Here is a 14,810-nt window from a genome sequence, read left to right on the forward strand (position 1 = left end):
TATTAATTTACTGAAATTTATTGGTTCACAACTGCTAAAGCTACCATCTACTCTACAGTCCACTGCATTCATAATATATTTTCTTTTCCCTTTTCCCATTGTGGAAATTTAATGCCAAACTGGATTCTACTGGTTGACTTCTCATTCATAGTGCCAATGCCATTGCTTCATCTTCACTTAATAATATTCATTGCTACATTTCCAACTTGTGTGACCCATTAATTCAGAGTATGACAGCCCATCTCTTCGATTAAGACCTTTATCTTAATTTAATGAAAAGAAACCATATCTTTTTATCATTTATAAATTATATATAACAAATAAAAAAGATCACAAATCAAATTAAAATAGAAAGAATCACGCAAATGATCCCTACAATCTTGGAGGTTATATATAGTCTCTCTATAACATATAAATCCCACCATTAAAGGGATTTGAAGATCCAGGTATGAACTGTAGTGATAATATTCCATTTGCAATCATTTTGAAAGAAAGAGCACTCTATTTGTATTTCAAGGGATTTGTTCTTAAAGATATAGCAAGTCAAACTATTAGTTTTAGAATATTATATAAGGGGGAATGGGTTAGACATACCCAAGGTTTACTGTAATAACAAGTTGGTACCCAAAAGGTTTAGGAAAGACAAATAGATATTTTCCGTCCTGTATTGTTGTAGATTTTCGTTTTGTAATAGTGAAAAGACTGGAATGCCCTTTGAAATTTGATATCTTAGCTTTTTTTATTAATTTATCCCTAGTCAACTTATTCAATTACATAAATATCCACATCATTATGGTGAATTACATTATGCCCTCATGTTATTATGAGTTAGTGAAATGACCATTTTGTCCTTATGAGTTTGTAAAAAATGAGACACAAGTGACCAATTTATCCCTGTTTTGGTAGAAGCAGTATAAATTCAGTGACTCATTTGTGGCTGAAAATTGAAATTTTTCATAATTTAAAAGAAGCCATTCAAATAAAAGAATTAAGCAGTTTAAACAGAAACCATGAAAATTGAAAATTTTCATAATTTAAAAGAAAACATTCATAGTTAACATAAATTCAGTACATGATATTCAGTATCAATTAAGTACATGAAAATGTGATATACAACTGAAACTTCAAAACAAAATTATCCTCTTCTCCATCCTGCAAATCCAAGAATGCACACCTATAGCTGCAAAAACAGACACAAAATTGTCAAAAGACACATTTTGAGGGGTGGACCATTGTTAAGAACAATAATATTACTAATTATTCAAGGAAATTTCAACCAAGATTGGTCAATGCTTGATTTTTATACACATAGAAAAAGAAAAGGGAACACAAGATGTATACTTGAATCAACTTAGACGTAGTTCTACTGATTTATAATGAATAATGAAGCGCAAATTTTACATTTTTGGAAAAATTTTCCAAGCCATCAATGAAAATGTGAAGTCAGGTTTACTCTATTGATTAGGCATACAATATGCTTATATGAAATATGAATTAAATCTAACAAAATAAAATCAAAAATCAAAGAAGAGCATGCATCAAGCCTGTGAGGGCTTTCATCATTTGACGAAACCAAATAGTCATCCCCTATTTCAAAGATGGCTAATAGTTAGGTAAAGATAAAATCATGTTCTAGCATTCTACCACAATTAAACCAGCAGCAGGGGCTGAATAGAGAGACTAATCCTTCCTTAGTTCCATGTATTCACGGTAAAGACCTTCTTGATTTAGGACAACAATTTATGTTTTTTTTTGAAAGAAACAGAAACTAAAAATTTTTTGAGATGTGAAACCCTTCTTATACTCAACCCTAAACAATGAAATAATTGTAACTCTTTTAGACAAGAACCCACACAATAATAGCAATCAACAACCAATAAACCAGAGCAATCAGCCAAGAAACCTAGAAAAATATAGCAACCAATAAATCACCCAACCAGCAAGCCAATAGAAGGATAATAAACAACAAAATGCAACCCAACGACACAGATAAAGAGCAGCAAAGCAAAACTAAGACAAAAAGAGATAAAAACAATGCTAGACTTCGAATATCCTCCCTTATTTTCCACTCTTCACTTTTCTGAATATCCTCCCCAATTCTCCCTGACTCCTTTTTATCCCATTCAAAATCTCTCCTTCAAATTAAATAGTTGTGGCTTCATCCTGCAACGCAAAATATATAAGACAGGCTATTCACACTCCCAATAATCAATTCAAGCAAACCAGCCCCACCGTTTGGCTGGATTTTATTCATTACACACTCAAGCATATAATCAACTCTTTTAAGAACAAACCCTAAACCAAACAAATAAACAAAAAACCTTAAAAACAACCAAACATGCAAAACTAAGAACATTCATTACACACTGCTACATGCAATGAGATTGGTATGTGGCGTTGTTAACCGGGTGGTCAACCCGTAAACTTATAGGCCTCTGTACATACAGAGTACTCTTTCCCGCCCATAGCAGAGCACACCCAATTTTTCAGCCGATATACAATACCTCATTAATAAAATATAGTATCAAACATCACAAATGAAGGACATCATATAATCAAACTCTGTTAAGAAAAAATCTTATTCTCATATGTAAGGAATTTTGCTGATGCTTTTTCTTTGGTTTAGACGGTTGACAACAAAATCTGGAGTTAAGTAGAAGTATTATGTAATCTGAGTTAAAGTCTTCAAAAAGCATCAGCACTCAGCAGTCACCAAATCAATTAAAAAAACAAAAGAAATGCAGCTTTTTATTTGTATTTTTTTACCTAATTTGGAGGTGTTAACGTTACAGTTGGCATGGACTTTTTAAGAAAAACCAAAAATTTGGAAGTGTACTAAAATAAGAAAAAACCGAAGAACAAACAAGAAAACCAAGAAGAAACCTTCGGTTAACCCTTCAGTTTTCGTTGTTCGGCCGTCATTGACGATTTATATCGTTAATAACGCCAGCCTTAGTTCAGTCGTCCTCCACCATCGTCGTTATCCCACGATTCTCTCCCTTAGATGTTGTCTATTGTCTTCGTTTAGGATTCATCGCCGTTCAGTGAACTTACTCTACCATTGTCGTTGGTTTTAACTCCTCCAATGTCATCGGTTTCCGTTTCACTGGTCGTCGATGATGGTCTCCAAACAATGGCAGCAGTTTCGTTCAAAAACTTCTTTCAAAGAGTTAGAGACAAATGAGAAGGAAACGAAGAGACAAACATTTTTTGTTTATTTTATTTTTTGCAAAGTCAACCTAATGGACCCATGTCGATCTCTAAAGTTAAACCTTCCAAAGGAAGTTTTGCTCCATATATCAAGGTGATAATTTGAAATTTAAAAGTTTGATGGCTATACAAAATTACTATATTATCCTTTCAACAAAGCTACGGACACCGATAAATCTGCACCGAAAATGTGTACCGGCCTACGTGTAACTCGCCTCTAAATTTTTTTATAATTTTTTTTCTAGTGAGCGGCCGTCCATCAAATTTGGACGGCTGTTCACTCACATGGACGCCCGTCCATATTATATGGACGGGCGTCCATATACAAGGGACGGGCGTCCTCATTTAAAGGACGCCCGTCCCTCATTAAAATACAATAAAAAAAATTTATAAACATTAGGGACGGCCGTTCATCCGTTATGGACGGTCGTCCCTTTGTTTTGGACCGGCGTCCGTAAATAAGGGACGCCCGTCCTTAACCAAAATATAAAAAAAATAAAAATAAAAACTTTGGGACGGCCGTTCATAAATTTTGGACGGCCGTCCCTTGCGTTTGGACTGGCGTCCATTACGAATGGACGCCAGTCGTTAAGTTTGGACGGGCGTCCATTAGAAATGGACGCCCGTCCATACTTAAAAAATAAAAAATAAAAAAAACCGTGCTTCTTGACCCATTCCTAACTAATTATGTCTGAAGTTGCTTACCCATACCAAGCAGCATATTCATGATGCTTGAAGAGATGAAATATTGAGAACAAAACCGTGCTTCTTGACCCCTCTGTTTTGCATTCCTCCAGCACTCAAAAGCTGCTATGACTGCTAGCTGATCACTCTGCCCACCATACAAATGAAGCAAGCTCAAATTTAGCAGCAGTTGCTCTCTTATTTTCATTTGNTATTTGTTTTGTTAAGAGTTTCCTGATAATTAACGTAACCTTTTTAAACATATAATATTTTATTGAAATATTAATTTAGACAATGCTTTGAGAATACTATATATATATATATCAATTAATGCCTTAGTCGAGGTTATTAATTTACTGAAATTTATTGGTTCACAACTAATAAAGCTACCATCTACTCTACATTCAAACTGGATTCTACTGGTTGACTTCTCTTTCATAGTGCCAATGCCAATGCCATTGCTTCATCTTCACTTAATAATATTCATTGCTACATTTCCAACTTGTGTGACCCATTAATTTAGAGTATGACAGCCCATCTCTTCGATTAAGACCTTTATCTTAATTTAATGAAAAGAAACCATATCTTTTTATCTTTCATGTAATATCCATTATCATATCACTTGAGATATAATTCCTAATTTTATAAGTGTAATAATTTTATGCTTACTTATATAATTGGTTATAATTAATTGTTTGTTGTTGTTAGAGAGAATCAATATATATATCTTTATAAATTATGTATAATAAATAAAAAAGATCAAAAATCAAATTAAAATAGAAAGAATCACGCAAATGATCCCTACAATCTTGGAGGTTATATATATATAGTCTCTCTATAACTAGTGTTACACAAACTTTTAATATATAAATCCCATCATTAAAGGGATTTGACGATCCAGGTATGAACTGTAGTGATAATATTCCATTTGCAATAATTTTGAAGGAAAGAGCACTCTATTTGTATTTGAAGGGATTTGTTCTTAAAGATATAACAAGTCAAACTATTAGTTTCAGAATATTATATAATTGTAAAGAATTTGTGCAGTGAGATTGGAGCGGACAGATATTCAAATCTTGGTCAATGCATGATAATAAATGATACGTGAATAATATAATAAAAGTTGGATCTCAAGTAAAAATAAAAAAATTTGCAAAGTGAAAGCATGCAATGGAAGTGATGAAGTTGGAAAGTTATGTAACAATAAATGAAACTCTTATCAGCAGCCGATATTGTTGGCCAGGAAAAATGGTTGAAATAATTAATGAAGTATTGCTAATTATTGAATATATATATATGTACATGTATACCCCACCTGAACTTGGTAGTTCTGGCTATATAAATTTGGAAGAGTAAGCCAAGAAGTAGTGAAGAAGCTAAAGAAGAAGAAGAAGAAGAAGAAGAAGAAGAAGAAGAAGATGGCTGGAAATGTGGAGTTTATTGGTGATGATGTAGAGAATGGCTATAATGCAAACAAAATCCAACCATTTGCCACACCAAAGTAAGTTCCATTATTTCATTGCTAGTTTTAATTTATTATTTGGGTTCTATTAATGGTTGATCTTATTTGTTCGCAGGTCAGAGCAACGGTTGATTGTGGGAGAAAAAGACAAGGAACAACATCCCTCTAAATGGAATAAGATGTTGGGGTTGCAAGATCTTGTCTCTGTGAACGTACGTTCATATATATAATATTTACTTTGCATGTATATATATATATAATTTAGCGTCGCAGTCGCTAATGTTGGAATTTCATCAGGTGTGGAGAGCATCATTGGCGGAGCTCTTGGGAACGGCAGTCCTTGTTTTTTCATTGGATACCATTGTCATCTCCTCCCTTCAGACGGATACAAAGACGCCAAATCTTATAATAGCACTATTGGTTGTGATAATAGTAACAATTCTCCTTCTTGCTACTTTTCCCATTTCTGGTGGTCACATTAACCCAATTATCACTTTCTCTGCTGCACTCACCGGCCTCTGTTCCATCACACGTGCCGTCATTTATATTTTCGCTCAATGTGTTGGTGGTATAGTGGGTGCATTAGCACTAAAAGCTGTTGTAAATAGCAGAATGGAAGATACATATTCACTTGGAGGTTGCACTGTCACTATAGTAACACCGGGAGAAGATGGCCCAGTTGTGATTGGTCTGGGAACAACCCAGGCTCTTTGGCTTGAGATAATTTGTTCGTTTGTCTTTCTTTTTGCTTCAATATGGATGGCTTTTGATCATCGACAATCCAAATCTCTGGGTCAAGTTTCTGTTTTCATAATCGTTGGAACAGTATTGGGGTTTCTTGTGTTTATATCAACAACTCTTACAGCTCAAAAGGGATATTCTGGTGCAGGGTTGAACCCTGCAAGATGTTTGGGTCCAGCCATTGTGAGAGGAGGTCATCTCTGGGATGATCACTGGGTCTTCTGGGCGGGTCCTGCTATTGGTTGCGTTGCTTTTGCCTTGTACACTAAGCTTATTCCACGTGAGCATTTCCACACCTATGCATAGAAGATATATTCATTTCCTTGATTAATGTATTGATTAAAATTTCCTTCAATCTCTATCTAATTAAATGTGCAGTTTCTTTTTTTTTTAATTTTATAAGTGTTAGTGGCAGTGGGTGTTGTCTTGTTATTTCTGGAGATCTTCTATTCTCTATACTTGTATATGATTGTATCCGAAATGTTGTCTGGGCTTCATGGGCAATTAAGGGCAGTCACGTTTACTTTGAAAGATTAAAAGTTTAGTATTATTATTTTGAATGTTACTTTTATATATATATATATATTTTTTTTTTTTGGATGATCGAGGTGTTCGCATCAACTTACGCAAACCTCAATTAATCCTTCGAGATTTTGAAATTAGTAATAAGGTAAATCCTCTCAATGGCAACCCTTATTAACAATCTAGATAGATCGAACTTAAAATCTCTTCAATAATACATTTAAGAGTCATAATTGATCGCTGATATAATCTCATGCATTAATGATCTAAATAAGAAAGATAGGTTAACTTCTAATTACCAATTTTAGTTATAATCTCCTTTACCTTTAGCTAACAAGGCAAAAATTTTGGCTTTACCGTATGGAATTCTGTATCTTCTAAATGGATAAATGAAGCTAATTATATAGTCTTAAGTTTAAGCCGGCTTAGCTAGATATAAAGCGCAAATTAATAGAATAATCAATTGCGTAAAGTATATTCATGCATTAAAATCTATGCTATGCTAGGTGGTTTCACAAGGCCTGGGTATTTTCGAATATCCATACGTTGTTTTCCACTTTATCACCAACATAATTTTGGCTGCTTTCAAAGGCTATACTAAATATAATCTTCTGCTGTTTAATTTATTTGTCTAACTTAACATGCATGCCTCTTCTCATTATATTCTTTAGAATTTAAAAGCATGGATTTGGTAACCTCCCATGAAACTGATCATCATCATCATCACCATCGTGCAACAGTAAAATTAACAAGAAGGGAACTGTTCCTTTCTTGTATTGGCTCCCATGAATTTTACTCCCTAGAGGTAAGCTTGTCTACCCAACCATATTATTCAATTAGTAGCTATTTCGTCGGCTATTTAAAGCTTTTGTAGCTTCTTTATGAATGTTTCGATCACCAAAAATAGCTGCACAAATTATTATTCTTGTTCCGAATGATATATTTATTGAATCCTTAATGACATCGAAGTTTCGCAGGCACCTAAATTTAGTTGCTTTACAATTAATGGTAGTCTGTTTCATGGGGAAAGACATTAAAGATATTGATGTAGTCCCTTCATGTGATTTGTTGTTTCAGATGTGGAGGGCAGCTACTACAGAGTTAGTAGCAACAGCCTGCCTTATATTTACTCTAACAACTTCAATTATCTCATGCTTGAATTCTCATGAGGCTGAACCTAAGCTTCTTGTTCCTTTCGCCGTGTTCATTATTGCCTTCCTCTTTCTCATGGTGACGGTTCCGCTTTCCGGGGGCCATATGAGCCCAGTCTTCACCTTCATTGCTGCTTTGAAAGGTATCATAACTCTTGCAAGAGCTGCCATATATGTGTTTGCTCAATGCTTAGGCTCAATCATAAGTTTTGTTATAATGAGTAGTGTAATGAGCCAGAATGCAGCACAGAAGTACTTTTATGGTGGGTGTATAATTGAAGGAAATGGGGAAACAAGGGGAATTGATGCAGAAACTGCTTTAATTCTGGAGTTTACATGCACATTTGTGGTACTATTTGTTGGTGTAACAGTGGCATTTGATAAGAGAAGGTGCAAGGAACTTGGGTTGGGAATGGTTTGTGGTATAGTAGCAGGGGCAATGGCAATTGCAGTTTTTGTGTCCATAACAATAACCGGGGAGGCTGGATATTCAGGGGTGGGCTTGAACCCAGCCAGGTGCCTAGGTCCAGCGTTGATTCATGGAGGCTCATTATGGGAAGGGCATTGGGTATTCTGGGTAGGTCCTTTTGTTGCTTGCATTGTTTATTACGGTTACACGAAAACCTTACCAAGAGAAGGTTTATTGTGGGATACATCCGACTATGATTTCATAAGTTTGGTGAGGGCCTTTATCAGTGGAACTGCCATTCCACCTCATCTCCAAGATAAAAGTAAAGATATCAATACAAATATGTAGAGCTAAGTTTTTACAGCCTTGAAGAAGCAAATACAGAACTATATTAATTAATTAGAAGGTTCCCAAATCCCATTAAAGGATAAAACAAACCTCTAGCTGGTACATCGAAAAAGAGACAACAACAATCTTTTGCTCGAATTAATTAATTAGTTTTATATCTGCATATCTCAAGCATCAAATTTCATAACCACAATAACACATTACACAACTTAAGCTAGCAATACTTAACATATAAAAAAGTATTCTCTTTTTTGTTTCCCTTCAAATATATATATAAAGCCTATGATTGAGCGTAATTAGGAAGATGGCTGCAAAAGTGTAGATGAAGGAGTGGCAAGAGGCTCATGCACAACCGAATTTGTAGATATTGGGATGGGATTGCCCTCTAATTGCAGCATAATACTTCCCAGAATTTCAGTCAGAATCTTCTTGAACTCTTCTTCCTTTATTATCTTCCCATCATCAGCATTCACCATTTTGAAAGCATCACCAAAAACCTTGTCCATCTGCAGAATTTACAAGTTAAAATTAGAAGTATAAAATGGGGTGAATCATAAGTTAATTAGGTCTGAACCTGATGATTTTCAAAGTACCTGATCAACAGCACCAAATGGAGGTAAATCAGCTGATGGAGCCAATGTATCTAATGCTACACGTAAATAGTCCTTGGACAATTTTCCATTACGATCTTTTGGCACATTCTCCAGAGCTGTATTGATTGTCTGCATTAATTTCGAAACGAATCTTAATTAGTAACTGTCTTCATATTAAGGCAAAAGAGAAGCACAACAGATTAACCTTTTCCAATTCAAACTTGTTGGATAGAAGTCTCTTAATGCCACTTCCGTCGAAAGTGTTTTCACTATGCGCAACAATAACAGGCTGCTCTCTTAAATGTTGAGCTACACACTCCGCTACTTTCTTAAACTCCACCAAGAATGTCTCTTCAGAAACAGGTTTTCCATGTTCATCTATACCACAGGACTGCATGGCTGGTTCCACAATGTTGCTCATAACCTATGCAATATCCCAAAAAAAAAAAAAAAAAAAAACCAACAAATAAATGAAGAAACATATATATAAGAAATAACTATGAACAACAAAAAATAATAAAAATAGAAGTTTAAATGGCAAAAGATAAATTACCCAAGAATCAGAGGAAGGGGGCATCCCTTGTTCAACAGTAAGTTTATCGAGGGCCTTGATAATGTAATCACGTAGTGAATCATGAGGTGAGTCTATTTGAGAGAATATGGAGACCATCTCTGCTTCATAGCTGGGGCCATTGATGAACTCTTGCAGGTCTTCTCCATCAATACGGAGGATGACAATAGGGTCTCGTTTCAAGCCAGCAGCCATGCCTAGTAAAATATCCGAGAGAACCTCTTTAAACTCGGTCTTACTTACCTTCTCTTGTTTGCCATGAGTAAACTCATTCAAAACCTATGTAAAATATCAAAAAATTAATGGGCATTACATTACATATCAAACATAAACTATATATATATATATGCATACAAACATTTCACCTTAATTTGAAAATTACCACTTTCTTAAAAATATAAATGATAAAAACAACTTAATTATACTTCTTAATTTATGCAATTATTTTATGGTTCAAAACTCTTAAAAGATTGATAATCACTTATGCTCTATTATAGAAATGATTAACTTAATTAAAGTTACTTGATAATATTTACCATGATAATATTTAAGGAGTGTTTGGTTAGAAATGAAATAATTTTGATACCTTCTGCTCAAGTATATATATGCAGACAAGACTAGGACCACCATGGTCCTTGGTCCGCTTATTTTGTGGCCATGAAAGTGATTCTTTATTGCTTCCACATTTATCATGAACCTAACAGGGAAGCTTTTAAAATATATATATAGAAGTGTGTGGTGATTTAGGCAACTTTAGGTAGAGGATTTTGATCACTGTTAATCACCAAGCAAGTCGATCCATTGATGAAAAGACATATTTCTTACCAACTTATACAGCAAGCAGCGTTGAAAATTATAGAAAAGTAGATGCATGATTAACTTTGGTCCACAATTATTTTAAACAACTTTCAAGAAAGGCAGACACCAGCAGTTTCCACAACATTCGTCACTCACTAGATTCCTCTATAACTATGAAGATATATATCAAACAAAGGTACAAAAATAAGTGGGGGGTATCAAAAGGCAAAAGCTATAGCCTAACTTTAAAAGCATAAAAAAAGTCACAACACCGACCAAAAGTATGTATATATATATATATATATATATAGAGCTAGTTGGATTCATTACTTTAAATATCTCTTAACTACAATTACTGAACTGAAAATGTGATCAGTAGAGAAGGAAAAATAAAATTAATAGAAAATTGCAACCATAGTGAGTTGAAGATAATCAGAATTGACTAGTAGGTTTTAGACAACATCTGGAACAACGTAATAAAGAGCAGAAAGTCAAGTTCTCCTGTAACAACTTTTTTATTTATTTATTTGGACACATTATCCCTTATTGAAAAGAAAAAGACTGAAATGAAATCATTCATATATACATGTTTTAAGAATAGAAAGTGAATGTGAGACAGAACTGGAAAATTAATCACATCTTGCTAGAGTGATCAGATTCAGAACACAGATAGTTTCATATATTAATTAATTCAATGGGATAGTAATATGATTGAAAATGGTCTACTAACCAAAATTAATAAACATCCATATAACAAAAGACTCTCGTTTTCTGTCTAAATCATGCATCGACATACATAAACCAGTTAACCTACATATTAAATTAAATCTGCTGTTTCTCTAATTAATTGATGGTCATAAGACAAAGAAAAATATTGAAAATTGTAAATGAAAGAAAGAAACCTCAGAGTAGATATGATCAGAATCAGAAGAAGAACCCTGAGCAGGCAAGCCAAGGGCAACACCAATATCAGCAACAGCAGGCTGAAGCTCCTTCACAGAAAGCTGACCATCTTCGTCTCTATCAAGTTCCTGGAACTTATGATCAACAAAGTCGCTAAACACCTCCTCATTCCCAACCAACTTCATTATATCCGAACCGTCTAGCACCTGTTGCTCACTTTTCTTCTTTGTTGCACCTGTCATGCTGCTTGTCCCTGCTTTCTCCATTACTTCTCCATCCATCTTTTTACACACTTGTTCTTGAGAGTCTTGTGATGCCTTTGTTTTTCTATTTGTGAGACTCTCGTGAGTCACAAGATCGCTTAAAAGTAGTACAGGATTAATCTCCCTTTGCCTGATCTGCTTCTTATTCAGCCAATATATGCCTCCCTTTTGGTTTCGTTTTCATTTAGAATTGTTTAATTTTTCAACGTGCGGTTTCTTAATAATTAGGAGCTTTCAAATCACTAATTATAAAATAGAGATGAAACGTGAAATTACATAATAACCATATAATTCCACCTTTAATATAATAGTTAATCCCAATAAAATCCATAAACCACTACCATCTAAGAGTTTCACACATTAAATATAAAACCACTAGCACATATGTAATTCATTATTAATTAATGTATTTCGGAAGTACCATATGGTACTTAAATATATTTTTACTCTAAAATTGAGTGTGTTTTGTTTTTTCTTATTTCAGTAATTATCATGGTTTTTATTTTTCTAATTATTATTATTAGAACAAAACACGTTTACCCGAGGGAGGGACTAGAGAGGGCGGTGAGTGACCACAAAATGGTGTGTGTGGTTAGGACACGTGGGGCGGCGTGGTGGTATTTCCAAAAAAAAAAAAAGAGAGAGAGATGAGCCAATTTCTTCTTTACTCTGGTCGGCCAGTCTCGGCCTGACGCGTGGATTTTGTCAGTAAGACTAATCAGTTAGGAATGCGTAGCACCGAAGTTTGTTGTGTACGTGGCAAGCATATAGTGATTGACAGGTGGGTGTTTGCGAATTGCATTCTTCATCTCTTAGTTTTATTATCTGGTGGTCAATCATTCCACGCCACAATCAAATCAAATCAAATCAGCTTCATTTTAATCACAATTCACATCAAGCGAAATTCCATTATTATTCGTTAATAATAAATTATATTTTAGATGAATCCAATTATGTTGAAAGACGTAGTGATATCATTGGTTGGGCATGCAATATTATACATGTAGTACTTTATTCATGTTTAGATAAGTCTTGTATTATAACCCACCGACTATTTTTTAGATAGGAAAGGGGCAATTATAAGTATAATTCAATTCATATCCAACAACACTTAAGTAGCATTCTTTTCATTATGCGAGGAAAGATGCTTCTTCAACTGGCACCTTTTTGGTTTCCAAGCCAGTAATTTGTGTAGCAGATTGACTAGTTTTGGATGTCGGCAACTGCCCTGCTGCTTCATAGGGCTTCCGAGCCAGAGATCAACCCGGCGGCTGAAATGGTTGAGGCTGTGATGCTGAGTGAGTAGAAAAGTAGAGCAAAATATCACAAAACTTTGTGTGTCCATAACTAGCAGCTTCTTGCCACAAGAGAAGACCAATCTCTTTGGCCTTAACATTCACCTCTAACAAGTTACGATCAATTTCTGTCTCATGTTTTGAGACATAAGGCCGCAATAAGAAATTATAAACATAACTAGTTCCCTGAACAAAATATTACAAATCTTAATCATTTTATATATACAGATTTGTAATTGATTAAAAACAGGATGATGAATGCATATATACTTTCGTTTTAGGGTACCAAAGGTATGTAAAGAATGCCAACTTAGCTTCATTGTACATTGGTAACCTTCAAGTAACAGCATCGATCATAAACATATATAATAAAGAAAATTAAAAAACAAATTCAGTTTAAGATACAAAATGGAATAAATTATACCAGGAAATGAAGGCATCGCCAACTCTTTCACCAACGGTGAACATAGCCACCAAAATCCTGATAATTCATCAACAGTACTACAATTAATTTGCTTATAATTAATAAAGAAAAGAAAATGTGATTAAGGAAACCTTATTATATATATATATATATATATGCCAGTACTGACACCAGAACAGGAGTTGGTCAATCTCTGGTGTTTTTTTCTCTACTGATTTGAAACACTCGTAAGCCGGGTATGCATACCCAAAAACCATTCTGTGTATAACATTCCATACCAATATTCAACTTAATTTCCTCATCAAATTAAAGAAACGGAAAAGTATATCTGTATACAAGATTTCTCAGAAGCAGTTTACTCCTTGTTTGATTTTGTTACGTACAGCAAAGCTCTTGAAAGAAAAGATCCCATCATATCTTTGTGTTCCTGAACCTGCAAGCAATAAGCAGAAATAAAATAATTTCAGTCATAAAGTCAGAGAAAAGTTAAAAGAAAGTAGAAGAAGAGATTACCTTCTTTAAAGGGAAAACAAAGGACTGGATGCTTGCTTATATTTCGGTGAGAAGAGAAACCGTTTTTCTAAAATATAGCCTCGGTGATGGGGTGCATGGCAAGAAGCGTCACGACTGAAACTGTTTTTCGCTTTGAGTTGAAACTTGAAAACAACTTCAGAAACGTGGTTGATTAATTTATATTTATAAAAGAAAAAAATATATGTAAATTTCTATTAAAATAGATAATATTATTTGACATTATTAAATAACTCCTAAATTAATGTTATAATAAAAATTATGATTAGATGGGTCTACCGGTTTAACCGGTTGAACCAGCTGGTTCAACTGGTAACGTCATCATGCTGACGTCAGTATGATGACGTCAGTAAATTACTGTTCACAGAATCCAAATTTCCAAAATTTTACTCCAAATCATAAACTCCAGAATAAAAAGTCCTTAACAAAGCATCATCAAACATTATTACATCAATAATACAACAAATTACAAATCAAAATAACAAAATGAATGAAGAAAAATCACATAATAATTGTTTCAATTTTCAAGTCAACACTTCAACATTCTAACAAAAAATGATCTTCAACTTTGACGAATGAAATATGTGGAGGAGATTATAGCTTGAATTCTCAGCTTTTTCATTTGTAAATAAAGTCATGAGCATGAGCTAGGTTAATGAATATGATAAGAGAAAATGGGTCGGGTAAAGGAGGCAGCATTTGACACTTGAGGTTAAGGGTCCATTAGCCATTTAAGATCCAGTTATTTTGACATCAAAGTTTAGGATTCCTAACTGCAATCTTGTTGTTTACTTATAGTGACGATCTGATGTTATTTTTGCTTGCTATTTTCTTATTAATAATTTTTCATATTTCTCGATAAACTATTGTGACTAGTCTATTAGGGTTTATAGCCTTCCTAACAT

General features: G+C 34.1%; 4 protein-coding genes across 4 annotated transcripts; 2 read left to right on the forward strand and 2 right to left on the reverse strand.

The window, feature by feature from the left end:
* Positions 1-5,297: 5,297 nt before the first annotated feature.
* Positions 5,298-6,469, forward strand: LOC116143813 (aquaporin AQPAn.G-like). Its single transcript, XM_031429271.1, has 3 exons — positions 5,298-5,395; positions 5,472-5,568; positions 5,654-6,469. The coding sequence occupies exons 1-3, from the start codon at positions 5,313-5,315 to the stop codon at positions 6,401-6,403; spliced, it is 930 nt and encodes a 309-aa protein (XP_031285131.1). The 5' UTR covers positions 5,298-5,312; the 3' UTR covers positions 6,404-6,469.
* Positions 6,470-7,344: 875 nt separating this feature from the next.
* On the forward strand, positions 7,345-8,527 carry LOC116143700 (aquaporin TIP1-2-like). The gene is made up of 2 exons (XM_031429139.1): positions 7,345-7,424; positions 7,697-8,527. The coding sequence occupies exon 2, from the start codon at positions 7,697-7,699 to the stop codon at positions 8,525-8,527; it is 831 nt and encodes a 276-aa protein (XP_031284999.1). The 5' UTR covers positions 7,345-7,424.
* Positions 8,528-8,534: 7 nt separating this feature from the next.
* LOC116143768 lies at positions 8,535-11,811 on the reverse strand. The gene is made up of 5 exons (XM_031429218.1): positions 11,392-11,811; positions 9,674-9,970; positions 9,326-9,544; positions 9,121-9,249; positions 8,535-9,033 (listed from the first exon to the last, which is right to left on the reverse strand). Exons 1-5 carry the CDS (start codon positions 11,671-11,673, stop codon positions 8,824-8,826), a joined length of 1,137 nt encoding a protein of 378 aa, XP_031285078.1. The 5' UTR covers positions 11,674-11,811; the 3' UTR covers positions 8,535-8,823.
* A 1,010-nt stretch (positions 11,812-12,821) lies between these two features.
* LOC116143672 (HVA22-like protein i) lies at positions 12,822-13,873 on the reverse strand. The gene is made up of 5 exons (XM_031429114.1): positions 13,758-13,873; positions 13,534-13,632; positions 13,375-13,431; positions 13,221-13,284; positions 12,822-13,136 (listed from the first exon to the last, which is right to left on the reverse strand). The coding sequence occupies exons 1-5, from the start codon at positions 13,787-13,789 to the stop codon at positions 12,915-12,917; spliced, it is 474 nt and encodes a 157-aa protein (XP_031284974.1). The 5' UTR covers positions 13,790-13,873; the 3' UTR covers positions 12,822-12,914.
* Between the last annotated feature and the right edge of the window lie 937 nt (positions 13,874-14,810).

Source organism: Pistacia vera, unplaced genomic scaffold, assembly GCF_008641045.1.
Source record: "Pistacia vera cultivar Batoury unplaced genomic scaffold, PisVer_v2 Contig432, whole genome shotgun sequence".
NCBI lineage: Eukaryota > Viridiplantae > Streptophyta > Magnoliopsida > Sapindales > Anacardiaceae > Pistacia > Pistacia vera.